The sequence below is a fragment of the Eupeodes corollae genome, chromosome 2 (genome assembly GCF_945859685.1).
Source record: "Eupeodes corollae chromosome 2, idEupCoro1.1, whole genome shotgun sequence".
Lineage (NCBI taxonomy): Eukaryota > Metazoa > Arthropoda > Insecta > Diptera > Syrphidae > Eupeodes > Eupeodes corollae.
Window position 1 is genome coordinate 140,966,342 of NC_079148.1, and position 27,491 is coordinate 140,993,832.

The 27,491-nt window shown below is 32.9% G+C and overlaps 2 protein-coding genes across 3 annotated transcripts in view; both read left to right on the top strand.

Moving 5' to 3' along the window:
- The window catches only part of LOC129944741 (fibrillin-1), a 29,556-nt gene extending 15,660 nt beyond the window's left edge, over nt 1–13,896 (top strand). The window contains exons 8-13 of one of the 2 annotated variants that reach the window (XM_056054407.1): nt 2,404–3,675; nt 4,294–5,526; nt 5,606–6,252; nt 6,316–6,418; nt 6,484–6,626; nt 13,573–13,896. In XM_056054407.1, coding sequence (XP_055910382.1) covers nt 2,404–3,675; nt 4,294–5,526; nt 5,606–6,252; nt 6,316–6,418; nt 6,484–6,626; nt 13,573–13,692 — 3,518 coding nt within the window. In that variant the 3' untranslated portion in view covers nt 13,693–13,896. Of the gene's footprint in view, nt 1–2,403; nt 5,527–5,605; nt 6,253–6,315; nt 6,419–6,483; nt 6,627–13,572 lie in introns of both variants that reach the window. The other variant, XM_056054406.1, reaches the window with a different exon arrangement.
- Nucleotides 13,897–20,783: 6,887 nt separating this feature from the next.
- On the top strand, nt 20,784–27,241 carry LOC129947037 (protein henna). The gene is made up of 6 exons (XM_056057471.1): nt 20,784–21,180; nt 25,560–25,993; nt 26,060–26,292; nt 26,354–26,616; nt 26,673–26,902; nt 26,968–27,241. The coding sequence occupies exons 1-6, from the start codon at nt 21,151–21,153 to the stop codon at nt 27,128–27,130; spliced, it is 1,353 nt and encodes a 450-aa protein (XP_055913446.1). The 5' UTR covers nt 20,784–21,150; the 3' UTR covers nt 27,131–27,241.
- The last annotated feature ends 250 nt before the right edge of the window (nt 27,242–27,491 follow it).

Below are 27,491 nucleotides of genomic sequence, written 5' to 3' on the forward strand. Positions count from 1 at the left end.
TCCAAAAAATCTTGTAACAAATTACCGCGCTATAACTAAGCTCTCTGCAATACCTTAATTATTTGAGCTTATAGTAAAAGACCGTATGTATTTTAGTATAAAAGAGCATATTTGCGTTGAACAACATGGGTTTTTGTCAGGCAAGTCTACTTCAACAAATCTCATGCGTTATTGAAAATATGTCGTCGATTCATTAGAATCTTGTTATCAGGTAGATACTATCTACACAGACCTTATAAAAGCATTTGTTTGTATTTGTCATGAAATTCTTCTAGCTAAACTTCGAGCTTTTGGCATTCACGAATTGCTTCTGAAACGGATATTCAGCTCCTCTATAAAAGAACACAATGTGTGAAATTGGGGAAATTCTTCTCTAATATCATACAAGCTTCATCAGGAGTTCCTCAAGGTAGCCACCGGTGACCACTTCTTTTCAATATATTTGTTAATGATATCCCTATTCTATCAAAAATAGAATTGATCAGCAAAATCTTCAAAATGATTTAAATGTTCTATCTGGTGTAAAAGGAATATCCTTCCATTAAATATCACAAAATGTAGTGTGTTTACGGCACACATTACATTTAAGTTCCAATGATCCACAACTACCATATGTTCAACCAGAATCTTGATCGCAAATCTGAGATTCGTTTTCTTGGAGTCATTTTTGATCCGAAGTTGTCTTTTTCGTTACATATAGATTATGTAACTGCAAGGGCTAATTCAATGCTTGCAAGTTTAAGTGAAACAGCAACGAGTTTTTTAACCCTTATGCTCGGAAATCAGTGTACATGTCATTAGTTCGTCCGATCCTTGAGTATTGTTCAATTGTTTGGCGTCCTTCTACTTTAATTGGAATAACTCGTATTGAAAGAGTTCAAAAGGCTTTCACAAGATTTGCTGTTAGGTAACTGAAATGGAAAATTGATACTCCTTCCTATCCGTCAAGATGTGCTTTGAATGGACTTGGAGTGTACTGTTTGTCCATGATGTATTTTATTTTCATACCGTATCAAATGCCCACAAATCATTTATACTTTTGAAATCTATATTCCGAAGAGAAGATTGCGTCTTCTTCATTTCTTTAACAATCCTTAACATGAATGTAATTATGGGTGCAACGAACCATTTTTTGATCTTTCTACAAACAGGTGTGAATTTAAAATGCAATTGCAAAGCATATTATAAATTAGATTTAAGTATTTAATTATATTTGTATATCAAAATTGTTAGTAATCTGTAAGATTTATATCCGTAGATGAATAAATAAATAAATAAATGAATAAATATATACTCAAAAATGTTTCCGGATTGATTTCAATGATATCTATAACTGGCCCCTAATAATCGCTATCTGATCATACATTGTATGAGTCGAAAATCGAACATAAATGAGAATTTTGTGATCTTGTTTTTATAAAATTAACGTAGTAATAAAATTTGTCTCCAAATCTAAGTGATTGGAAATTGGCAACCCTTGAAAAAATTGAAAGCTGACAGTTTTTGACGTTAGTAAACTTGTGTAATTAAACTACATTGGCAGTTTGAATATTCGGTCAGATCAATCATAGAGCCGAAGAACTGTAAACTATCAACATTTCAAATGTTGCGTTTATTTTTGGAACAATATATTTGTCCCATAATGTTTAGGTATCAAAATATTCAATTTATGGTTAAATTAATAAAAGAAACAAAAATTATTCATCAGCGAAATATTTGCTTATTTTTATTATATTTATGATTAATATTTTAGTTCTTAAGTCATTCTCCTGATATTGAATTTTTATTAACTTGTTTTCATTACGCACAAACCGTTTTTGTACTGATAGCTCAGTCTTTTTTTTTCAATACGTCATATTCTTATCATTATTAGTTTTTATTTCAGTTTAAATAATATTGAATTTGGACCTTATGGCTCCAGAACAACCTCACAATTCAAAATTTTGAGTTATAAGAAATCTAGCTTGTTTGGTGGAAATTACCAACAAGTTCTAGCAGTCAATAGCGTTGTGATAGTGCGTTAGGAGCGTCACACTTTACTTTGGAGTTTTAAAATCTTGGTATCTTATCTGCAAAATTCAATGGAGGCTACGGTATTACATTTGAAAGTCTTCTAGGCACCTATAGTCTCGTCTTGAAGATAGTTCAGACATTATTTGAAACACTTTAAAACTTTGAAGAATCGCTAGCGATGTTGGAAATGGATTGCATTTAACTTGAATATTTTATATGAATACTTGGTAGTAGAATTTGTACATCTCATATTTAAGGCCTTTTTCCGTTTTTAAGGTTTTTTTCTTTTCTGCGTCTTTCCAAGATTCGACCAAGCCCATCAATAGCATTTTGTCTCCTTATTCCACTATGAGTTATACTAACTGCTTCCATTTTATTTTCTTCCTATAGATATCAACGAATGTGAATCAGCTGACATTGCCGCTCAGTGTCCCGGAGGTTGCGAGAACACTGTTGGATCATATACCTGCCTACCAAAGCCAACTGAGGAAACTCGTAACAACGAAGTCGAATCCGTCCCCAATCCAACATATACCGTTCAATGTGAAGAAGGGTTCCGTCAAAGTTCTGATGGAAATTGTGTCGATATCGATGAATGTGCTGAAGGAATTGCTAAATGTCAAAATTGTCGAAACAATCATGGCAGCTATGATTGCATTTGTCCGAGTGGTTTTGAACTTTCCGATGATGAAGCAACCTGCGTTGATGTGAATGAGTGTGAAGCCTATGCAGAAGAGGAAGGAGCTCCAGCTGTATGCTCTCATGAATGTGAAAACACCCAAGGGTCTTTCGTATGCAAGTGTCCAGATTTGTTCCACCTGAGCGATGATCGACGAACTTGTGTTAAGGATTCGTGTCAGGGCATGGGACCCAATAGAACTCAATGCTCCTATTACTGTGAAGAGAGTGCCGAAGGACCGGTTTGTAAGTGTCCAGAGAGGTTCCAATTAGCTGAGGATAAGTTCACTTGCATTCCCACTGCCCAAGATGCTTGTCTTGAACTAGGTGGAAATGAGCGTTGTTTACCAGGAAGTTGCAATAACTTAGACGATGGAAGCTACAAGTGTAGTTGTCCAGCTGGATACAGGGATGAAGTTTACTTCTGCAAAGATATCGACGAATGCTCTGAAAGCAAACATACCTGTTCCCATATCTGCTTTAATACCGAAGGATCCTTTGTTTGTCAGTGCCCCATTGGCTTCCAAGTGATGGAAGGTAACTCCAGCAGTTGCGTGGACATTGATGAGTGTTCGGACAAAGATGGAGTATGTGGTGAGAGGATCTGTAAGAACACAGTAGGTGGATTCAGTTGTGTATGTCCCGATGGTAGCGATCCAGATCAAAATGATAAATGTGTTAAAGACGATCTGTGTTCGGACAACAATGGTGGTTGTTCCCATACCTGTTCCTCATTAGAAGATAGAGCTGTATGCCTCTGCCCTGAGGATATGAAACTCTCCGAAGATGGCTTCACGTGTGTCCATTTGGACCCATGTGCTAACAACAACAACGGTTGTTCCCAGGTCTGTAACAAACTTCTTCAGGGAGCCTGCTCTTGCGAGCCAGGTTTTGAGCTTCAGGAAGATGGCAAATCCTGCCGTGACTACGACGAGTGTATTGAAAACAATGGTGGATGTGAACACATCTGTGTCAACAAGCCTGGTGGGTATGAGTGCGTGTGCAAAAAGGGTTATATTCCGAGGGAAAATCAATGCTTTGATGTGGATGAGTGTGCTTTAGATACTCATAATTGTGCTTCTGGTTTGCTTTGCCAAAATCTTAATGGTTCCTATGCTTGCCACTGTCCGCGGGGTCTTGTTTTTGCTGGAGCCTCATCCACAGAGTGCTCTGATATAGATGAATGCTCCTTTAATTACGGAAATTGCTCCGACTTTTGTATAAATTTACACGGCAGCTTTCAGTGTTCTTGTCCAAGTGGAAAGGTTTTGACAGATGACGAAAGGACTTGTGATTTTGTCGATGGGTGTCTGCTTAACAATGGCGGATGTTCGCATAAATGTGTTTTCAACAAGCCTCACACATCGTGTGCTTGTCCATATGGATATGCTTTAGACTCCGACGGGAAGACCTGCCTGGATGTCGATGAATGTGCGATGGGTTTGAACAAGTGTTCACACTTGTGTGTGAATACTGTTGGCAGCTTTGTGTGTGCTTGCCCTGAGGGTTATGCCCTTGCGGAAAACCAGCGCAACTGCTTTGACAAAGACGAGTGTGTTGACAACAATGGCAACTGTTCCAATATTTGTATTAATCTTTTAGGTTCTTTCTCCTGTGCCTGCGACGCAGGCTTTGAATTGAAGGAAGATCTGAGGACCTGCACCGATGTTGACGAGTGTTCTCAGTCTCTGCACGACTGCTCGCACTATTGTGTCAACAAGGTGGGAGGTTATGATTGTACATGTCCCGCTGGATTTGTGTTGGGACCAAACCAGCGGACATGTATTGATGTTGACGAATGCTTGGGCTACTCTAGCTGTAGCCATAGCTGTCGGAATACTCTTGGTTCGTTTGAGTGCGAATGCCCATCGGGCATGGTCCTGGACGATGACAAGAAGACCTGTGTCAATGGAGACTTCTGCAGCCGGCTTCAGCCCCAGTGTTCTCATTTCTGCAACAACGTTGACAACGGCTTTGAGTGTTCTTGCCCACAAGGTCTGAAAATTGGAAGTGATTCGCTCACCTGTGTGGACATTGACGAGTGTCTGGTTGATAATGCTGGCTGTTCACATACTTGCACCAACCTAGAGGGCTCCTATAGCTGTCTCTGCCCAGCTGGATTCAAGCTCGGTGAAGACGGGAAGATCTGCCAGGACGTCAACGAGTGTGATGTTGACAATGGTGGGTGCGAGCATTACTGCATCAATGCTAAAGGAAGACACTCCTGTGAATGTAGCCAAGGATTTGCCCTCCAAGAAGATGGAAGAACCTGTCGGGAGAGTGATCCCTGTCGTCAGAACCCAGGCGGATGTGAGCATTTGTGCCTGAGTGATGGTAAGTGTGGCTGCCGGCCTGGCTATGTTGTTAATCCCTTCAACAGCTCCAGTTGCTATGACATAAATGAATGCCAGGTAGGCAATCCATGTCCCGGACAGAGCTGTCGCAATACACCAGGATCCTATGAATGCTATTGCGAGCAAGGTTATGCCAGCGATACTAAGGGTCGCTGCGTTGATATCGACGAATGTGAATTCCAAAACGCTGGATGCCCTGGCGAGTGTGTCAATTTGCCTGGAAGCTACGAATGCAAGTGTCCACGAGGACTTCGTCCCAGTGAAGACAGGAAGACCTGCATTAAAATCCGTGATCAATGTCATCCATTCCGTCCTCCCAAATATGGTGAAATCCATTGCACCAGGTCACGTCACAGGACTCACATGTACTACAAGACCAGGTGTTCCGTTTGGTGTACTCCCGGCTATCAACTCGAAGGTCCAGCAGTCAGACATTGTAGTGCATCTGGACAATGGGACAACTTTGAAAATCGTTGCGTTCGTAAGTATTTTTTTTTTTTTTTTTTTATATGAAAATGTGAAGGAATAGAATGATTTTATTCTTATTTTCATTTTTCCAGCTCAAATGTGCCCCCGTTTGCCTCGAGCAGAACATGGAACAATATTACCAGCCAATTGTCTACTCGGCAAGACTTACGTCGGCGAGCGATGCCTGTTGCATTGTCATCCTGGCTACATGCCAGCCGGCCTGAAAGTCAACGTTTGCAATGTCGACCAGAGGTGGTCCTTTAATTCGACATTCGATTGTATTCCCATCGGAACTCCCATATTTAATGCTCCCCACGAAAGAGTCGATGCCCATAGGCGTTATGGTGTGCCACAGCCACGACCATTTATCAAGTGTCCTCGCAACACAACTGTCCTGCTGCCATTGGGCCACAAGACGGCACATATAATCCTACAAAAACCAAAAACCAATATGGACTATCGCTATGTGCAATCGTTCCCAGCATGGTCGAGGAATTTGCAAGCGCATTTGGGAGCTGGAGTTCATGTTATTACATTCCGTGGACATGAACCAACTACAAGACGTGGAGCATTGTGTCGTACGGTAATCACAGTGAAGAATAGCGAACCACCGAAGGTGACATTCTGTCCGCCTTCGTTTGAGGTTACTTTGGCCAGTGCCCAGGAGAAGAGGTCAATTGTCTGGAAGGAACCAGAGTTTGAAAGTCCAAGTCGTATAAGAAACATTCAAAAATCAAACGTGAGTTTATATAGTATGATTCTGAGTGTGTGAGGTTTATAATTTAAATTGTTGAACTTTTAGATCCCAGGACAGCTGTTTTCAGAGGGTGTTCACAGAATTTCTTATGAAGCTTTTGATGAGGATGGTCTGACAGCAAGATGCGAGTTCAATGTTGTCGTGAAAGGTAACGAGTGTTCATATTTGTCTACCAAGGGATTTCTTTAAGGTTTGTGATTTCTCTCATATTAGCTCCTCAACTCCAATCCATGCCCTACACGTCATACGGCTATCCATCTCAAGCCAGCGAGAGAAGTTCTAAACTATTGGCCAATCACGATTCTTATATCATTTGCACTGGACAAGCGCCAGTTAAGATTTATGGCACTCAATCTGTAAGTATTCCGTATTGGGTGTGGCATATGTTTTTCAGCCATTAAAAACGTTTGTTTATAAACATAACCAAGCAAATTATTTAAATAAATGTTTTGTTCGTACTGTGTTTGTTTTGTGTGTTTTTTTTTTCTGTTATATTTATAAATACTTTTGTTTTTTGTGTGTTTCGTCTTTACACTTTTGTGTTTTTTAATAATAAAGGGTGTTCTAAAATATTCGTAAGATTACAATTAGATACAAATACAGTTTTTTTGCTTAGAGTTTTATTTTTATTTTTGTAATTATGAAAAACAAAGGATAGAGTTATGTATATTATGTTGCAATAAGTTGTAATTGGAATCTCTATACACTTTTTCAATTACTTTAAGTTACTAAAATTCCATTACATTACTAATGATAAGTAATTCAAAAGTTTCAATTGCTTGCATTGTAATTACATGCATGTAATGAAAAAAAAAAGTTAGGAATAATGGTTGTTCCCGTAATCTTTACACAGAAATGTAATTAAGTATTATTATCGTAAATATGATTTTATGCTACATTACAAAATAATTTTTGAAGTGAAAATTTGTGTTGTAGGTGTGTTGCTTTGAATTAATAATAACCATACATATATTTTGTTAACATGTTATTGTAATTGAAAAAAGATCATAACTTATTTCAAAAACTAATCATTATTTCTAAATCTCGTCTTATTCAAAAAATTCACAATGGTATTTTGTATTCATTCATTAGTCGAATTCAAAATAAACTTTAATGTCTTTGATTTTCAATGGAACTACTGTTTTCGTTAGAACCTGGTTAAATAATAAACCTGTCCACCTTTAGCTTTTAAGATTGATAATAAGAGGTAATTATATATAATACTGTAGTTTTGTTCCTAAGGACCTACTATATTCAAATCTTTAGTTGAAGGATTTATTAAAATAATTCGGGCTCTCCTTAAAAATGCATTTAAAGCTTATTTGAAATTCATGGCTATTTCCACTGTTTCATTGGTCAAGATTATCACTTACCATAACCATAAAATGATGATCTTTACTGTGGAACCAAACAATGGCAGTTCTTTCCAACTTAATGATTGACAGAATAAACTTAAAATAATAATTTCAATTTTTTTATCACTTTTAAGATTTTTTTCTTAATTTCACGAGTAAGAAATGTTTTAAATAAATATTGTTTAGATAAGCAACTGTTTCTTTCAATAAATATTTTTACGGTTACGGGTGATCTAAAACAGTTTGGAATCAGTCATAAATTACGACAAAATGATTAATTGCGCTGATGAACAAGGTTTTGTTCCCGAAAATGAAATTGCACTTTTGCTATGGGTTTGGATGGTTATGAATAAAATCCGACTCTAAAATCACTCTATTATTTTAGTTCAGAAGTCTCAATTCATTCATTCATTAAAATTCAAAATGGTTTCCAAATCCAAAATCCCTATTTTCAATACTTATTTCAAATATTTATAATATTTCGTAAAATCTTCGAAAAATTCCCATAGGTTTTCATATTTCATCTGTTTTACACAAATCTTTTTTTTAACAGAAAAAGTAAGGGCTGTTTGGAAGTTATTTAATTTTTGTAATTTATCCGTCGTCTAAACAAGGCTACTTCATGAAGTTTTTGAAATGTATGGAAAACAAGGATGAAAACGAATATTTTCAAAATTTAAGGAGAAACGTATAAAAACCGTCGTTTGTTCCTTTTCAGGTATTTAATCAATAAAACAATGGTCAAGTAGTTAGGATGAATGAAAAAGATAAATAGTGACGGGTAGAGCGAATACAGGTGGGGATTTTGGGGGTTTAAGGTAGAAGATGAAGGGTTTTTAACTTTTTGTATGAAGCTAAGTATTATTATTAAAACAGAGATGTTTTCTTTCGGCATGAAAATGAAAAATTAAAAACAGAAAATGAAGTTGTTGTACTCGTTTTTGAAACGATCTCACGGCCACTTATGACACATTTAAATATCAAAACACCGAAAAATTGTTCGGTTCATTAATGTTCGTTTTAACTGCAAATCAAAAAAAATCTTTTAACTTAACTTTTTTCAGTGCTTGAATTGTGACACAAGAATATTTTAAAACAAAAACAGTCGTTTGCCTTTGTCGCGTTTTTTTCCTATTTATCAAGAACAAGAATCAAATTAATAATTAAAGTTACGTGATGTCTCCTAAATGCAATATTTTTAAACATTTTAATGCGTTTATGCATTTAAAAAACCTTAATGTAAGACCCAAAACAATATGGGGCATATTTAAAGTCATATTTTTAACCCGAGTCTATTTGAACTGAAGTCTAAATTTAACATGTAGGTTAGACAAAGCTGCTATCCATAAAGAATTTGCCAGCTCTGTTTAGTTAGAAACAGGTTTAAGGCATATTCTACTATATTTTTTTAAAATTTCACTTAAACTTATACAAAATGACTTATAGAGGTAACAAAATAAATTGCGTAGGCTGGAAACAAAATCTTTGAAACCCTTTAAACTATTTTGTTTGCTGTTAGTTCAGAAATTTTATGAATTCGGGTTGGTGGTTTTAAGACTTGGAAGCACGCAGATTGAATTTCGATCTATAATATTTAGAAGGTCACTCATAAACTTGACACATTTTTAATCTCGAATCGATACCTTTCATACAAATCTATTTCAAAGGGGTCTTTCTTTAAGTAGAGCTTACGTTTTTTGTTAGTTGGTGGCATTCCAACATTCAGCAAAATATCATATGCTTGCGTCTTTCGACATTTTAATTTTTATTTTTAAATTTTTAAATAAAATGTCTCGTAACTTAATTCACTCAATCAGTTTGTTTATTTTTGACGTTCAATAGATTATCTTTTTAAAATGGGTTTAAATTGTCTATGAATAACATAAACTGAAGTTTAATTTAGCAAAGACATAATCAGAACTTTTCAAGGAACTATGGTTATGACCCTATGTCTTCGGTCTAAAGGTTCGAAATGCATTCAAAATCATTATTTCTAGTATTTTCATGGTGAGTTTAAGAAAAACGAATTTGACAATTTCAAAATTCGATCTAGCAATCTACGGTAAAATTGAATATGCGAAAACAAACAAAAGGGATATGTAAAAATAGAAAAATCTAACATCATCTCTTTGTTTTTGAAACTTATATTTATTCATGTGTTAGCTCAACCTAAGAATGATGGGATGGACAACAGCAACTAGGAAATATGGCATACAAACTCCTGGTGACGGGGTTTTATTTCATACTGTTTCGGGAAATAAAACCCGTAAATTATTACAAAAGCTTTCATTAAGTACGTTCTTTTTAGTTATGTCTGACGCAAAATTCGGAATATTTTTTAACATGATGAACTAACCAATGCCTCAGATACTTGAAAAAATACCCTTTTATTTGAAACTTCCAAAGGAAATTTTTAAATTCTGAGGATATCCAATAATTACAATATTTTCAACTTTATTTTAGTTTAATAAAACACCAAAGGTGATTTAAGGTTTTTAAAATAAATAAACGGCATCATTTAAAGCAATCATTGCAAGTTTTTGACAGCTTAAGGGCCTTGCACATGAGAGCGAACAACGAATGAACGAATATACCAACTAGCGTGATTACACTTATGTTAAATAAAATTTTCATTTTGTTTTCTTAAACAAAACAAATTTTGTAAAAACAATTTGGTAGTAACGAATTGCAATGTGGTTGCCACGAACTGTCAAACTCTATTCGGGTTCCACATACCATCCACACTGCAACGAATAAATTGTTCGCGCTCAACTTAACCTCAAAATTATACCACTCTTGTTTTGTTTGTTGAAAATGATAATTATAAATTGACAATTCGTCGCTATCTGCTAATATTAATAAAGTTCATGTGAAAGAAAAGTCAATATATGCGAACATCCACAGTTCGCAGTTCGTAGCTCATGTGCAAGATGCTTTAGTTATAGTGATCATTGAAAATTTCTATCACTGAAACAAAATCATCAGATCGAAATAAAGTATATTTAAGCTTAGAGTTCATCATTGAAACTTAAACATTGAAAACTATTATATTATCAATAAAAAAATGATAAACTTCATTTTGACACCAAACATACGAAATCGCTTTAAATCTCGGAAATTTTATGATAAAATTTCCAATAATGAAAAACAATGATAAAACAGGCGCTTGATAACAGTACAGTTAAATAAAGTTTCACCTCGGAATGAGAGATAGTAAACTGAAAATTTGTTATACCTTTCTTTCGGTAAATGCGAAAACCGCATTTTAGTTATAATGACCGTTTTTATGTGCCGAATTGTGCTTACGATACCAGCAAAACTGTCAAGCATACAATCTAATAAAATATTTGAAATTCCAGAAACCTTAAGTATTTAGAAAATCTAATATATAATATTTCCTTGTCACAGTGTTAGTTTCCATGCTCCTCCGAAACGGCTTGAACAATTTCAATGAAATTTTGCATATACATTCGGTAGGTCTGAGAATAGGTTTGTATCTATTTTTTATATTCCAAAGTGCTATGGTTTATTTGCATCAACATCGTACACAGTGCAACGATCTTACGATAGTATTCAGGGACGCTTTGTACAATGAAGCATTGATTGCTATTGAAGACCTTTACATTATCATTGCCAACTTATCACTTAGTCATTTCGGTATGCTTTCACCAAATCGAAATGCATCTTATTTAATAGACACTGAATTGAATCGTGAACTACAATACGATACTGTAGAATGGGCATCCATTGTTGCTCGCAATGTCCCACTAATGAATGAACCATTTATGACGACATCATGCTCATAGTTTCGGCAGGTCAAGGTTGATTTTATTTTTTGGGTGCCCAGGTGCAACTTGCAAAATTTGATTTACTGATTTTAAAAAAATACTACCCGTTATTCCGCGTTCAACGTTCGCTGATGAGATCAACACGTGTTTAAAACTATCGCCACTGTGGCGTAAATGCTTCAAATGCTTCTAGATCCCTCCGCTGAAACTTTCTCAAAACAAATGTTAGATATAGGCGACGGAAAAGGTACTACCGATGATTTCTGCATGATTATTGATTCACAAAATGCTCTCATTGACCAGATATTTAACGATGTACACAGACAGTATACAAATCATGAGTGGCTGGCAGAAAGAGGAATTTTATCAGCAAAACACGAATTAAATCTTAATATACAACATTTGTTACCAGGAGACTTGAAGTCATACAAATCTATTGATACAGTTTGTGATTCTACCGAAGCTGTAAACTATCCAACTGAGTTCTTGAACTCATCGGATTTACCATCCTTACACAGATACAATAAGTTATTTATATCTATCAAAATATTCTCTAGAAATTATTTATATGACTAAACAACGTTTGACGGGTCAGCTAGTTATTTTATATTTTTAAGGATTTTAGTAATTGTGACCATATTTTGAAAATTCATATTTAGCATATGTTAGGTTCACGTCAAATTTGATCGTGTAAAATAAGGCCAATTTTAATAACTTCCCTATATACCTCACAGTTTATACCCATTGTGATTCTGGGTGCAATTTCTTTGGTAACATTTATTCGGTCTTATTTTTCAAAATACTTTGGCTTTATTTCACTTTTGTTAAGGGCAATGGTCTTATTTCCTTGTTTTTATTTCACGCCACATAAATATAATTGACATCGATTTACAAATAGAAATTGAGAGCACAACCTTTATTAGATTCTGAATAAGCTTTTATAGTATTTAAAATTTTATAAGTAAAATATATGGCGCCAGCAAATAAAGCCAAGTGCAATATTGCCAACTTTAAAAATTCAATGGATGGGTGTTTTTCCTATGGTAAAACTAAGTTGGTCTTTTCATTAAACCCTTATTTTAATATGTAAAGCGAAAATTTCACTTGACTTCTTTTTACCAAAATTTAATTTTAAAAAATTTAACGGACGAAGTTCTAAAATCAAATATACTCATACTTGGTTTAGTAATTTATTTCAAGATTTGGTTTTGGTATTCACTTTTCGAAATAAAAATGGTGTTTCATGTTTTATTGGATTTCGTTTAAGATTCGTGTTATTCAGTTTCTATCTATTATAATATTTTATTGTTGCACATAAAAATTCTTGTGGTTTGAAATTTAATCCAATACCAAAAATTGGGCTTTTGGAAGGAGTAAAAAACATTGCTAAACCGAGTTCGAATATCCCCAATTTTGAGGGTCTAATAAATCGAAGCGGAGATCTAAATCACAGTTCTAAAACTTGAGAACTTGATGAAGAAATAAGTTAGAACTCAATTGAACTCCAATTTATCAACAAACCGAGTTTTAGAGACTAGAACTTTATCAAGAAATTGAACTGAAATCAATTTTGAAATCAGACTCGACTTTTAAAAACAAATTATTTAACGCTTCCATTAAGTTTTCCTGTTTCACATAACTTTTCTCAGAGAGCTTTATTTTGGTAACATAATTTCAATTTTGTTGAAATTCACCATTTATGAAATTTAAAAAAATCGAATCCGTCTAGCCTAGATAAGAATTTCAAAACTTTTACATTAGAATAACATAAGTACAAAAAACTCCCTCTGCTTTTTCTAAAAACTACGCTGTAGGTTTAATTTTTCATAACACATAACCGCACGTAACTTATGTCTTATCACTTTAACACAAATTCAAACTGTTTTTTAATTAATAATTAAATAAATAAAAATACAATTATTATTTATTATTTTTCTCTGCAGGAGGTAACAATTCCTGTCGTGTATGACTACGCATGTTAAATTTCAAAGTTATCTCTCTTTAGCAAAAACAAAAAATAATTTAAATAAAATAAAATTGAGAGCATAACCTTTACTCTGCTTTGTAATAAATCAAAATTAATTTGATAATAATGAATTTAAGTTGAAGTTTATGTGCGACAATAATTTTTGTTTTTACAATTTGTTTGTTTCTTGCAGATAAACCTGCCTCCTGGTTGCGTCATTAAAAATGTTCGAATCAATCCTCTTCGGCAACAGCAACAATATATGAGAAGAAGATTAATAACTCACCGATGGACACCATTTAGTAGTTTTTAATGAAATTAATGAAATTAATTTTCCTACCTAAATAAATTACTAGATCTTTTATTTGATTCATTTCCTTAATATCAATTTAAACTATGCAATTTTTACTTTTTATATATTTTTGTAATTTTTGTTAAGAAAAAATAACTAAGATACATTTATTGTGTTAAAATGAACATATTAAACGATATTAATAAATAAAATATAGAATTTTAATTGATTAAGTTTGTAGCTACGAGGTCTTTCCCAGGGAATATAAAAATCCTCATTTTGAATTCTGTGGGATAAACCCACTGGAAACCTTATCAATGAAAACCAGAACAAATTATTGATAACAATTTAAAGAGATGAAGATCAATATAAAAATACAATGCACATAATTATAGAACAATTTTAACTTCACCTTCAACTCATCTCTTAGATTATTTTTTTTTTAAGACAGCACTTATCAGACTTCAGACAAATCGAGATTGAGTAAGAAAAAACAATCTTATGCAATAGAGGTAGGGTATTGTTGAACACGAGTACCTATTTGAAAACCATAAACATTCTTACATCAGCATTTTTGTTCGTTGCCAAATAAAATAATCAAACCACGGCAAGACTTTAAATAAATTATAAAAGATCTATACAAGTATTAAGATCTTTTTGAATCATATTTCTTTTAGTATGGATTGTTTTTGTTTATGTTTTTTTCAAGAGTAGGTTAAGAAGTTTAACAACAAATTGTTGTTTATTTGAGATGAAGATGATGACGAAATTCCTCACGCATTTATCAACAATATTAATATTTTGTTTTGATTGTTAAACATAAACAAATTTTGATTTAAATATTTTTGCTACAACAATATAAATAGGTGAGTTAAGGAAAACAAGATCTTAGAGATTATATGATTTGCAGTTTCTTCCTCAATAACTGACAGCAACTGAGAAATTTACTTAGATTAAACTTTGCACAGTTCGTATATCTTCAAACCATGTTTTTTTGGAATTCTATAAATAGTATAGTAGAAAATGTCCAAGATGGGGGCAGTAGCCAAATTTTTGAATTTAAAAATTGGTTCAACTCAAAGAAGACCTATCAGAATAATAAAAAAAAAAACTTAAATAGAAGAAATTAGTTTTACAGATTGATTTTTTCCCAAAAGGAAAACACTTTATACCAAATGCACAACTACTCAACGAACACAGCCATCGAGATACGAATGCAATATCAATCGTACCAACATTTGAGAACGAAATCACATAAGATCCATTCGAGACTCGTACAAATGTCAAAAACCCATCAGTAGTAAGATTCTACTTTAACTTTTATCGGTAGTTTTCATATTGTTTTTGTTATTCGTGTAAAATGGAAATGAATGAAATGTCATTAAAATTAGTTTTGGTTTATATCAGCTATTTTTGAAGAACTTGGAGACCTTAAATTATAATACAAAATATATGACAAGTATCTCATTTGTAAAAAGTTCCGAACTCGAGATTTTAATCAAACTTGACGGACAAAATGTTCAAACCTGGGAATTAAGGCTTCAAGCAGTTTCGCATTATTTTTTTTTTATAATGAAGATAAACAGTTGTCTCCATACAAATTTGTTATTCAGAAATCGAAAATTTTATTTTTTTTAAAAATGTTTTTTTTTTTTACCTTAGCTTCTTTCAATATAAAAATACAAACTAGTATTGCTCTAAAAGGTTATTTCCTCAGAGCTGTTGTTTTTTGTATAAATTTTCTCAAGAACAAATGCACCCAGCAATATTTTTTTTTTTCAAAATTCGATATTTCAAAAACGAGCCAACAGTTTTTGGAGAAATTCAAAAGCAAAATGTATATTTGTAAGCACTTAATAGCTGCATACCAAAAATATTTGTTAAAGAGTTAAATAAATTACACATTTATGTAGGTACAAAATTATTTTAAAAAATAACCGTTTAAACGTTTTTTGATTTTGTTTTCCTAAGTTAAGGTTTTTTTTTAAAGAAATGTATTATATTGTATTTATAAAATACGTTAAATGCTATCGTTTACAGTTTACAGCATTGAAGCTGGCTTGAAATTGTCGTTTGAGGAATCAGTGAGTATAGAGAATTTGTCAGCAATATTGTTCAATATGTTAAAATTAGTTCTAAGGGGTAAATACTTCTTGAGTTAGTCTGACTTAAATTGAAAAGCAATCGACAGAAGATGGACATAAAAACGTTCCATTCAATATACCACCTGTAAAACAGCACTGCCATACAAATACAGAATCTTAATAAGATATGAATCACGAAGCTCTCGGGAAAATATTATGACAAAAATCCAAGCGTTTTATTAGCTTCTTTTTATAATATTATTATAGTGATCACTGATCAGTAAACGTTAACTTTTAGTCAAGTACACCAAGTTCAGACAAAAATGGTTCTCTATTCAAACATGACGAATTCAAAATTTTGATGGACTAGACAGTGGAGTTAAGTATAAATATTTCCAAAAATCTGGGCACTAAGAATACTTCAGAGACTTGTTGAAAAGAAAAAAATAATGGAAAGGAAACATAATAAACATTTTTAAAACATAAATGATGGTATTATTCCAGAACCACTACTGAAACATTCATTTAGATATAAGATATTGCTATCAGTAGAGTCCTCAGAAATTGCTAAATTTATTGATGTAAGATTTTTAGATAATACTTACTTACTTAAGGCGGCGTTATAGTCCTGTGTGAACTAGGGCCTCACCAAAACAAACTTCTCCTTCTAGCTCGTAACTAGTCCCTAGCTAGATGTCTCCAGTTTCACGCTCCAAGTTAGGTGAGGTCACTTTTTACTTCTTCACCTTTTTTGATATCGAAAGGTTCTGTTTGGTTGGTTGCAACCTTTATGGAGCAGCGTGAACTCTCCATGGTCATCCTGCTCGTCCCTGTAGATGCTGTCATATGCGGCCTTGAAATCGATGAAAATATGGTGGGTGTCGATTTGGTGTTCTTGGGTCTTTTCCAGGATCTGCCGTAATGTGCATATTTGATCGTCTGTAGACTTTCCTGGTCTAAAACCACACTGATTAGGACCCGTGAGGTTGTTGACGATAGGCTTGCGACATTCACATATTACGGCAAAGAAGATTTTGTAGGCGATGTAGACTGATTCCTTTATAGTTGGTGCAGTTTATAGTTATTATTATTGTTGGCTTTCGTCGTCTATGTTGAATGGATCACCCTGCCTGACAACGGAATTCGGTTCGTCGCCTTTGCGTTATACAGTCTGCAGAAGTGGTCATTATAATATATGCTCAGTATTGACTGCGGTTCCACTATGATGTTTCCACTTTCGTCTTTGCAGCCTTCGGTTCTAGGTTTATGTACCTGTAAATTTCGTTTCACCTGTTCATAAAACCTTCATTCCTGCTTTTAAACCTACTAACATCTTCGATCGCACGCTTCTCATGTCCCCTCTTTTTTCTTCTGAGAAGTCGGTGTTCCTCTCTCCTCTTCAGCTCGTAGAACTCAAAAGACAGCTCTCGTCCTATTATGTAGCTCCGCTTTGCGTGCCTGTTGTTTGGCTGCATTCGCCTGCCGACATTCGTCATCAAACTCAGGGGTTCCTTGTTGGTGGTTTGTTGAAACCCAGCATATCAGAGGCGGCTTCTCTGATTACATCTTGGCAATGTTCCCGCTGGTTTGGTTGTTCCTTCTCCCAGCTTATCCCTGTTTTACCTTGGGTCTAGAAACCCGACTTGCTACCTTGGCTACAACGAGGTAGTGGTCCGAGTCCATGTTAGCTCCTCGGAAAGTTCGGTCATCCATAATGCTGGAAGCGTGTCTGGCGTCGATCCCAATATGGTCAATCTGGTTGACGGTAGATTGATCTGGTGAACTCCAAGTTCCTTTGTGGATGTTGAAGAGTGGAAAACGCGTACTGGCTACCATGACGTTTCGTCCCTCAGCAAAATCTATAAGCATGAATCCGTTGTCGTAAGTATTGTCGTGCGGGCTGTTTTTCCAGATGAGGTACTAGGCACCCGATGTTCACCGCAGGGAGGTTAGAGTAGGAGTTGATACACAGAGGTATGTTTTGAGAAAAACCTGAGAACACTTGTGTCCTCTTGAATGCTCATATCTACCATTTGAACATTTTTAGATAATACTCAGTATTAAAAATGAATTGAGAGTACAAAAAGTTTGAATAAGTCACAAAATAGTATTGCAGTTATTGGTAGACTCTAAGCGCCTCAACACTCTTGGATAGTTTGAACATCAACAAGGCCTTATTTCTTTTATTTTTTAAAATTGAGCTCGATATGATTTTTACATAAGGTACAAAAATTGGATACACATACAAACATATATTTAATGAAATATTTTATGGCGGCGATCTTCATGTAGGTACGAGTTTTGAATCACATGGGATAACAGTAGTATCATTATCCATTACATCAGAGAAGTAGGCAGATACAAAATTCTCTCAGTTGCATTTCTGACACTTAATAACATAGGAGTGAATTTTAAAAATTTTTTTTGACAAAAAAGTCAGAATCATTTAATGAATTAATTTTCTTTATAAAAATAATAACAAGTTTTACAATCTCATCCTTTTTTTTTCGTGTATTTTTAATATCAATGAGATTTTTTTTTATTAAATTTTTATAAAGTGCCCTTGAGGATCCATACAAGCATCAGTACTTTGTTATGTCAGCTTCAAAACAGATTTGATGATAGGAGAAGTGGTTAGGTATTTGTTTACAAATCAGAATAGAATTAAATTTTAATATGAACTGCATTGATAATAATTCATTGAACTCATTTAAAAAATAAATATTCTAATAATCTAGTAGATAATAGTAATATACAAATTCCATCTGATTACATGTTCAAGTAATTAAATTAAAACCTGTATCACTGTACACACAGATTTCCTACTTAAAAACATGTTTAGTTAGTCGGTTACTACAATTAAATTCACTTATTATTGTAAGAAGACTTATATTTTCTTTAACTTCACTTTTTAACCTGTTTTGCAAAAATAAAAAAAAGTAGGTAAAACAACTGCAAAATGTCAATCTACATTGTTAAAATGTATTAAAGAAAATTCTTCAGCTGTCGATTTGCAATTCAAATAAGAACAAATAGTTTTTAATATCAGGTTTTATTAATTGTTTTTATTTTCTAAATTTAAATTGCCATTAAAATTTGGATTTATGGCTTAAATTAAGTAATCAAAGATAATATTTAACTTAGGTACAAACATTCTAATTCAATCCAAACTTGCACACGTGACTAAAAATTTAAACCAAACCATTAAACTACCTTTTAATGATAGCCGGAATAATATTGGCAAAAATAAAATACGAGTATGTAGTACATCTGTAGAGACGTCATAATTGTTTTCCAATGACTGGACAAAAACATGTTTTTTCTTATTCTTTATTTTATTTTTATTTAAAGTACCTAATTAAAATGTAATAATAATAAACAGCAAAAAGACCTCTCAACATCAAACTTATGGAAATGCGGTTTTCAGAGTCGAATTAGAATTTTACGGGCCTGAAATCGTTTTTTAATTTAGTAGTTATACTGGAACATCGAATCTTGAAAAAATTACAATTTAAGTTTGATCTTGTTGAAGTAAATTTCAAGGACTTTTCAATGTTTTGTAAAACGAGAATAAGTTAAGTCAACAAGTTCAAATTCACAGTTAGTCAAGAACTTTCTAACTTTCCAATTTTCAATTCTAAAGTAACTGACTGACCGTCAACATTATATAAAGCTATTATCGTAGATTATTTAAAATTTTCAAACAAGTTAATAACGAACTTAAAAAAGTAGCCATTTTATAAAGACAGTAGCAATTACTACTACAAAAAAAAAAATATTTTAAAACGAAGTAAAATCTGAAAACAAACTAAATTTAAAAATCTTACAAATGTCATTTAAAATGGAACAGAAACGAAGATCATCCCGCTTGAGGAACCATTTTCAAATTTCAATTTCGTCACAAATTTAAAGACTCTTAGAAGTTAGGCCAAGAATTGTTTGAACATTCAATTGGATCTCAATAATTTTGTCCCAAAATATTATGGAAGGGACAGATTTGTAAATATTTGGTTTTTTAAATTAAGTGCTAATGATATTGCTTACCCTTGATTTTTTTAAATTGACCAAACTCATAATTTAAAATACATTCTCTTTTGAAAGTTGAATATTTCTTCTGTTGGGTAGTTGTTAAAAAAATGTGTTCCTTTTAGAAAAAATCATACGTGGTTCTTAAATATATTTTTAAAAAATCAGTCGATCATTATGATTCCAAAATTACAAGAGTCGTAAGTCCAGCCTTGGATCCATATAAAAGGAGACGTCATCTCAAGAAAGCTGTTTTGCCACCATTTTGTATTAAATGATTATAACAGCAACTTTAAGGATATATAAATTTAAGTTGACAACACTATTTTCACTGGCGCCCATTTTGTCAGCAGTCATGTGATTGATTTAAAGTTTAATTTGGTGTTTAAAGAATTAAAACTCCAAGGCCGTATTTCGATGTGCAGAAATTGCGGCTTCAACAAGATGGCACAACATATCCCATTTGTTTTGCAACGTTTGTTTTATTAAAGAAAAAGTTTGGTAAACGCATAGCTTCACGTTACGGAACCGTGAATTAAATTTTAACGCCATATGTGAAGTCGCTTTTATCTTATCTTTGCTTTTAATTATCTTTTTTTTATTTCAATCCAAACTTCGGTACCTTTAAAACAAACACCATTTATATATGAAAAAATTACTAAAAACCCAATTTTAAGGCTTCAAAAGTTTCTTAATCCGATATTATTCCAGTAGTCACATTCATAACTTGTTCCCTATAAACTCTTCTTTGTCATTCCGGCACTGTTCTTAGTTTAAATTGATTGAATTTACTATTTAAAGATTAATACCAACTAAAGTTGATTTTGCCTTCTGGTTTTAGTTGCTATTGCTACCATTTTGATGATTTTTTTTATTTAATTATTATTAAACAGGATTCTCAATCTCTATAGCTGCAGTTGTAGGTACTCGTAGATAAAGTTGACGCTAACGTTGCTGGCTGGCTGGCTCTGGCTATGGCTCTGGCTGATGATGGTGATGGTAGTGGCGATAATTTTACCCCCGATAACCTATAAGGGGAATCATTATCACCACCGCACCGCAAAACGTAAGCGTACATAAAGCAGCAGCTTCGATTTTTCGATTAAGGTTGAGAAGTCTATTTAAGTCAGCAGTCGTGTTTCATTCTTTTAGTGCTTGATTTATGGTCCATATAGTGGCACAAACCGATCGCGTTTAATTTACGTTATAATATTTTTTAGTTTTTCGTGGATTTTATATTTTTGAATTATTGTACCGAGATTCAAGAAGAATACAACATTCAAACTTAACTGGATTTTTAAAATATAAACACAAAATAATATTGGATATACAAAAAAGGAATATATAATTTATAAAACAAGACAACATCATGTACGAAAGACAAACCTCATTTGAGAAGGTAAGAACTAAGAAAATGGTTTTAAAATACGCCATGTTGTGATAATAAGAAGAGTGACAGACTCATAGAATGTTCGTAAATATTTAAATAATTTATTTAAAATACACAGAAGGATATTTTTTGGGTTTATTTAAAAATAATTTTCGTGACGTGTCTTTATTCGTTTTAAAATGTTGTGTGTAACACTTACAACGTTCAATACCATTTTTGGTGTAAAATAAAGTATGCCAGTAGGCATTCGAAAACATATTCCTAAATCCTGATTGTCAAACCATCCAAACCAAATTATTTCAATCAAAAGTGGAAATTAATGTTGGTTACATAACAAACAATAATGATGGTGTTCTTAAACTCGTTTTGGAACATCAACGCATGCAAGTGAAAGGTATAATCTTCTTAAGAAGTAGTTTTGCAACTCACGAGAGCTTAGACTTGTACGTTCTTCTTTTAGAATAAGAAAAGTGAAAATGGGGATTACTAATTTGTATTATTCTTATAAAATGGGCTCATTAGCTTGAAATATTTGGAGGATGAGAAACTTTTCGGCCCTAACCGTGCAAGAACTTAAAATGTTCCAACAAAAAAGAGAGTGTTATTGCTTCAAAATTGTGAAATGTTAGAAGAAACGTAATTAAGGATTCTGATGTAATTTAGTATAAATTTGGCTAATAAAACATCGTATTTTTCGTTTTATTAAGTAGTAGTAAAATTTAAAAAAAATTAAAAGTGGTAAATTGGATTTTTTAAACAATTAATCAAAAGTTAATAACAATATTTTGTATTTCATTTGTTCCCGAGATATTTATTTCGAAACACAATTTTTAGTAGCATTTTTTTGTATTTCTTTTACCAAAATTCTGATTGGATATCTTTTAAGAAATGTATGAATTTTTAAAATTTAACTGTTGCTTAGATATTTAAGTTGAAACAAATTAATAACTTCAAGCAGTTCTTGATATATTTGCGGTAAACCAAAATTTCTTATTCAAAGTATTTTTACTTCGCAGCTGAAAAAGTATAAAGCCAAGATTTAAAATTCAAAAATAGTGAAATCTAAATATTTATTTTCTGTGTCTTCACCGGAAAACATTATTTAATAATACAAATTTACTTTACTTTACTTAAAACTTTAAAAAAACTAATGAAAATATTCTAATAATTGGTGACTTTAACAGTCGAATAGGAGTTTTCCAAAATTCTTCGTTCTTAAATTTTGAAGAATTGGCATTCCAAAGAGAATCGATTGATAAATGCACAAACTCAAAAGGGTGACTGGCTCAAAATTGTCAATGATTTCTAGGTGATTACTGCTTCCTTTTCATCGCATCTTCCTATATATGTGCCTCTTGCAAATTTAGGACCACTGAATGCGATTTACGACAACAAATTGAAAACGGATGCAAAAAGCTACGTTGGATTAATTTAAAATCCGATATCTATAGAAGAAATCTACTTCAACACCAAATCAATCCTTCAAGTCTGGTTTCCAACACAGTAGATGTCTCAACGGATTTAATTTTTGACACCATCAGAATATCAGCTGTCATGAGTTCTCACAATAGAGCAAATATGTCTATACTATAAATCTTGTTGGTATGACGATGAATGTAGGAGAAGTATAAACAAATTTTTCGTTTTTCTTAAAATCTTTAGAAAAAACAATAACTAAGTCCCTATATCTTCAGGCAAATAATTCGTACAGAAGATTGTGTAGCCTCAAAAAACAACAATATCTAAAAAATATCTCGTTGAATTTTGTACATTGTAATGATTCCAGAACATTTTGGTCAAATGTACGCATTCAAGCTGGCTGAAATAATAAGTCAACGGTCTCTGCTATTGATGTGGATACAGTGGCTACTTACTTCAAAACACTTTTCATAGCAGACCCTGGTCAAATAACCGGGTTTTAAAAAAATGCCAGCTCACAATTTCTAGAACAAATTTTACTTTTAATAAACAAGATGTTTATAGATAAGACAATTCGAAATAGCTTCCGATCTTTATACATTTCTGTGATTTTTAAAAAAGGGAGATCCTATCCTATCGGACAACTATAGGGGAATCTCTGTTTTCAGCTCTCTGCGGAAAATTTTCACTCAATTACTGTACCTAAGGCTTGTTTCTGGGTTGAAAGAAATAATAAAATAAGTTGTTTCCAAGCTGGTTTCAGATCAAAAATCTCTACAATAGACCAAATTTTTACTCTAACGATTGTTGCTAAACATTTTATTTAAAAAAAAACCTCTATGCATTTTTTGTAGATTTCGAAGCCGCCTTTGACTCAGAACAGAAGGTTACTACTTTTCAAACTTACAGGTGAAGGCTTGTCTGCAAAGTTCATAAGAATATATGAACATCTAATATCAAACACAAGTTCAGTAATAAAAATTGGTATGAGATTGTCAAATCTATTGAAATCTGAAACGTTAGTACCACAGGGTTGCATTTTGTGTCTCTTGATTTTTTCCCACTTCATTAATAACAATGACCTCACAGAAATGATTTGAATCCAAATTGTTAACTATGTAACCTCAATCAAGCTGAAAATATTTCTCATTTCTTAGCGTTTTGTCCAATCATACAGGAAATCCGAAGATTATATTTTAATAAAAGTTTTTTTACAATTGAAGAATGTTTTGCAATTTTAAATGGAGAAAGTGGATGTAAAACTCTATACGTATGTTTATTTAATTCATATAATTTGAGTTTCCGGCAGACGGCTTGTAAGCCATGCATGTAAATCTTTTATACTAATTTTGTTAAATATATTACAAGGAAAAAATAAATAAAGAAAGAGGAATTACAGGAACAAAATTTTGAGAGTCGATTTTCTTCAATTTTATTTCGAGTTTTTGAAATACTGTCTGAAAGCGCATAAATATTTTTTTTAGTCCCCGTTTTGGAAGACCAATTTTTCGAAATGAAAATGTTGACATTTCTTTAAGTTTCAAGGCCCGAGAATAAATGTACTTATGTACGTTCATAAAACGACTTGAAGAATTTTATAAGAGCAATTATATCTCAAATCAATAACCAATACAAAAACCTGAAACTTATTTTACGAAAAATTTTATAAATAAGCGTACCACGAATTATATCTTATTCGGAAACTTTTACGAATTCCGAAAAACGGTATCATAAAATCCGAATTTCAAACTGCTGTTTTTTCTTATGTAATATAAAAACCTACAAAAATACGACTGGATTAGTTTATAATCTTGAAAATGTCAGAAAACAGCTTACACTTCAATTTCAACTACAAAGTTTTCGAAGTATTTTTAATGATTTTTTTTGCAATATATCAGAATTCTAAAACTATTATAATTGGCTATCAAAATATTTCAGTTAAGAACCAGAGATACAAAATTTAATATCAGATTTAAAAATTGTACTTACATTTATGTAAGAAAATCGAATACAATTTTTTGGATCAATATTTATTTGCAGTTTTAAGAAATGCTCCCAAGAATAAATTTTTGTGAGTTTTCAGTTTATTGTCAATTTTCAACAAATTAGCAAATATTGATCACCAACACTATTTTGGTAAACATAAGATTTAAGGAAAACTAAAGCATCAATATTTATAAAAGTTTTGAAACTAATTTCTCTGCCCATTTCTCTGTAATTATTACTCAAAGTCTCTTAAGTTATTTTTAAATATAAAAAATATGCACTTTTTTAAGTATATTAAAAAACCGAAACCAAAAGATTTATTGATAACTTTTTTTCAGTGTTTTGCACAAGTTATATTTTTAAAAGGCTTCGTGTCCACTAGAAATGGAATTTGAATTAAAAAACTATGCAAACAAAGATGGGAGTTTTTTTTAAATAAAATTTAAAACAGAAAAAGTTTAAATCTTTGAAATACTTTTAAGTTATTATCAATACAATAATTTTGTATACAGATGATAACTCTTCAAAAATGATTATAAAAACTAAAAATGTTTTTGTTGTCATAATTTTTAAGTTTATATTTTGAATATTAAGGATTTTATTAAATTTTCTTATGAAGATTTTTTAGTTTTTGTTATCGAACTGAAACCATTTTGCTTTTTGTCCAAATGCTTTCTTCTTTAAAAAAGCCGCTTTTTTCTGAAGTTTAGGTATATCGACATTATATGGGCGGGACTTTTGAAAAGAAAATACAGTGCTGGCATAAAACCAATGTTGAAACAACAGAATCTAAAATCTCTTTGCGTTCTCAGATTTTTAAATCTATCTTAAAATGCTGAAAATACATTTTTTTGTACTTAAGAGGTTCCCCACTCTAACCGTCAACATAACATCTAAAGTTCATGGTTTTAATTTTTTCCATCCTTAACTTAAACACGTTTAGAACATTTCTTAACACATTTACATTTTTTAATATCCCACAGCCCACTCGCATCGATGGCACATCTTACATCGTTGAAGGCATCGATGCCCAACAGGCTCGCAACACCTGTCTTCTTTTCTCCCCTAAAACCGAAGCCAGTGGTGCTCTGGCTAGCATGTTGAAAATCTTCCAAAAGAACAACGTCAATTTGGTCCACATCGAATCACGATCATCAACTCGTGTCCCAGGTTATGAATTCTTTGTCGAATGTGATGGAAAAGTTGGTTCCTTGGGAAGTGCTATTGATGACTTAAAAGAAAACGCCAGTTACTTCAATGTCATCTCAAGAGATTACAAAGACAACACTTCGGCTGTTCCATGGTTCCCAAGAAGAATTCGTGATTTAGATCGATTTGCTAATCAAATTTTATCGTATGGATCTGAGTTGGATTCTGATCATCCTGGATTCACGGATCCTGTTTATCGTGCTAGGAGGTGGGTTTTTTCTTGATAAACCATCTTGGAACTTAGAAATAAATGTTTGTTTGTTTGTTTGTTTAGGAAGTACTTTGCTGATATTGCCTACAATTATAAGCACGGAGAACCTTTGCCAAAAGTTGACTACACTAAAGAAGAAATCGCAACCTGGGGACAGATCTTCAGAAATCTCACCAAACTCTACAAAACTCATGCCTGTCGGGAGTATAACCATGTGTTCCCTCTCCTTGTGGACAATTGTGGATACAGGGAAGACAATATCCCTCAAATGGAAGATGTGTCAAACTTTTTAAGAGGTACGTTTGAATTTCTTTGAAGATTTGAATGAGTGTTATTTATTTTGAATTTCAATCGAAGATTGTACTGGATTCACTCTGAGGCCCGTCGCTGGTTTGCTATCATCCCGTGATTTTCTCGCTGGCTTAGCCTTCCGTGTATTCCACTCCACTCAATATATAAGGCATCCCAGCAAACCAATGTACACCCCAGAACCAGACGTGTGTCATGAACTCCTGGGACACGCTCCACTCTTTGCCGATCCTGCATTTGCACAGTTCAGTCAAGAAATTGGTTTGGCTTCTCTCGGGGCTCCAGATGATTATATTGAAAAACTAGCAACCGTAAAAATAACGACATTATTCAAAAAATTTGTATTTATTTTGTTTTTTTGCCGTAGATTTTCTGGTTCACTGTGGAATATGGACTGTGTCGGCAGGGAAACGAAATCAAAGCTTACGGTGCTGGTCTCTTATCATCTTATGCCGAATTAGAATATTGTCTAACCGATAAGCCACAGTTGAAGACCTTTGATCCATCGATAACAGGCGTTACTAAATATCCCATTACGAAATTCCAAGAGGTCTATTATGTTGCAGATAGTTTTGAGAGCGCCAAAGAGAAAACAATGTAAGCTGCAACAAAAGTCTCCCAATTTTCTGAACTTATTTTAATTTTGGTTTAATTTTTTTTAGAAAATTTGCAAACTCAATTCCCCGCCCATTCGGTGTCCGATACAATCCCTATACTCAAAGTATTGACATTCTCGATTCAAGGTTCCAAATTCAGAACCTGATGAGTATAATTGGATCGGAATTCCAAGTTCTGCAAAATGCCATGATGAAGCTTAAGGTCTAAGGTCTTGATTTAATATAAGTTTAATTTCTTTTAGTGTAAGTTTGTGTCGTAATGCATTTTTGTACATATAAATGAAAATAAAAATGTTTTTTTTTTAAATTTTCAAAAATGAATTTTTGTATGTCTTATTTATTGTATAACGACATCATGTAATCAATCCTGATAATTTTGTGAAAAACTGTTTTTATACAAAGAATTTTAAATCAATTGAAAGGAGAAAGTCCAGAAGTCACTTAACTGAGATTCATCCACGTGGTCTAGTCTAAGTGAGCTTATAATACGCTCAGCACAATGCATGTTCCTTTTAAGCCATAGTCACACAACTGTACAACAAAATGAAAGAGTAAAGTAAAAAAAATAT

Coding starts and splice junctions, on each gene's coding strand:
- LOC129947037 (XM_056057471.1), top strand. CDS start 21,151: ATGTACGAAAGACAAACCTCATTTGAGAAG. Junction 26,617..26,672: donor ATATTGAAAAACTAGCAACC/GTAAAAATAACG, acceptor TTTTTGCCGTAG/ATTTTCTGGTTCACTGTGGA. Junction 26,903..26,967: donor AGCGCCAAAGAGAAAACAAT/GTAAGCTGCAAC, acceptor AATTTTTTTTAG/AAAATTTGCAAACTCAATTC.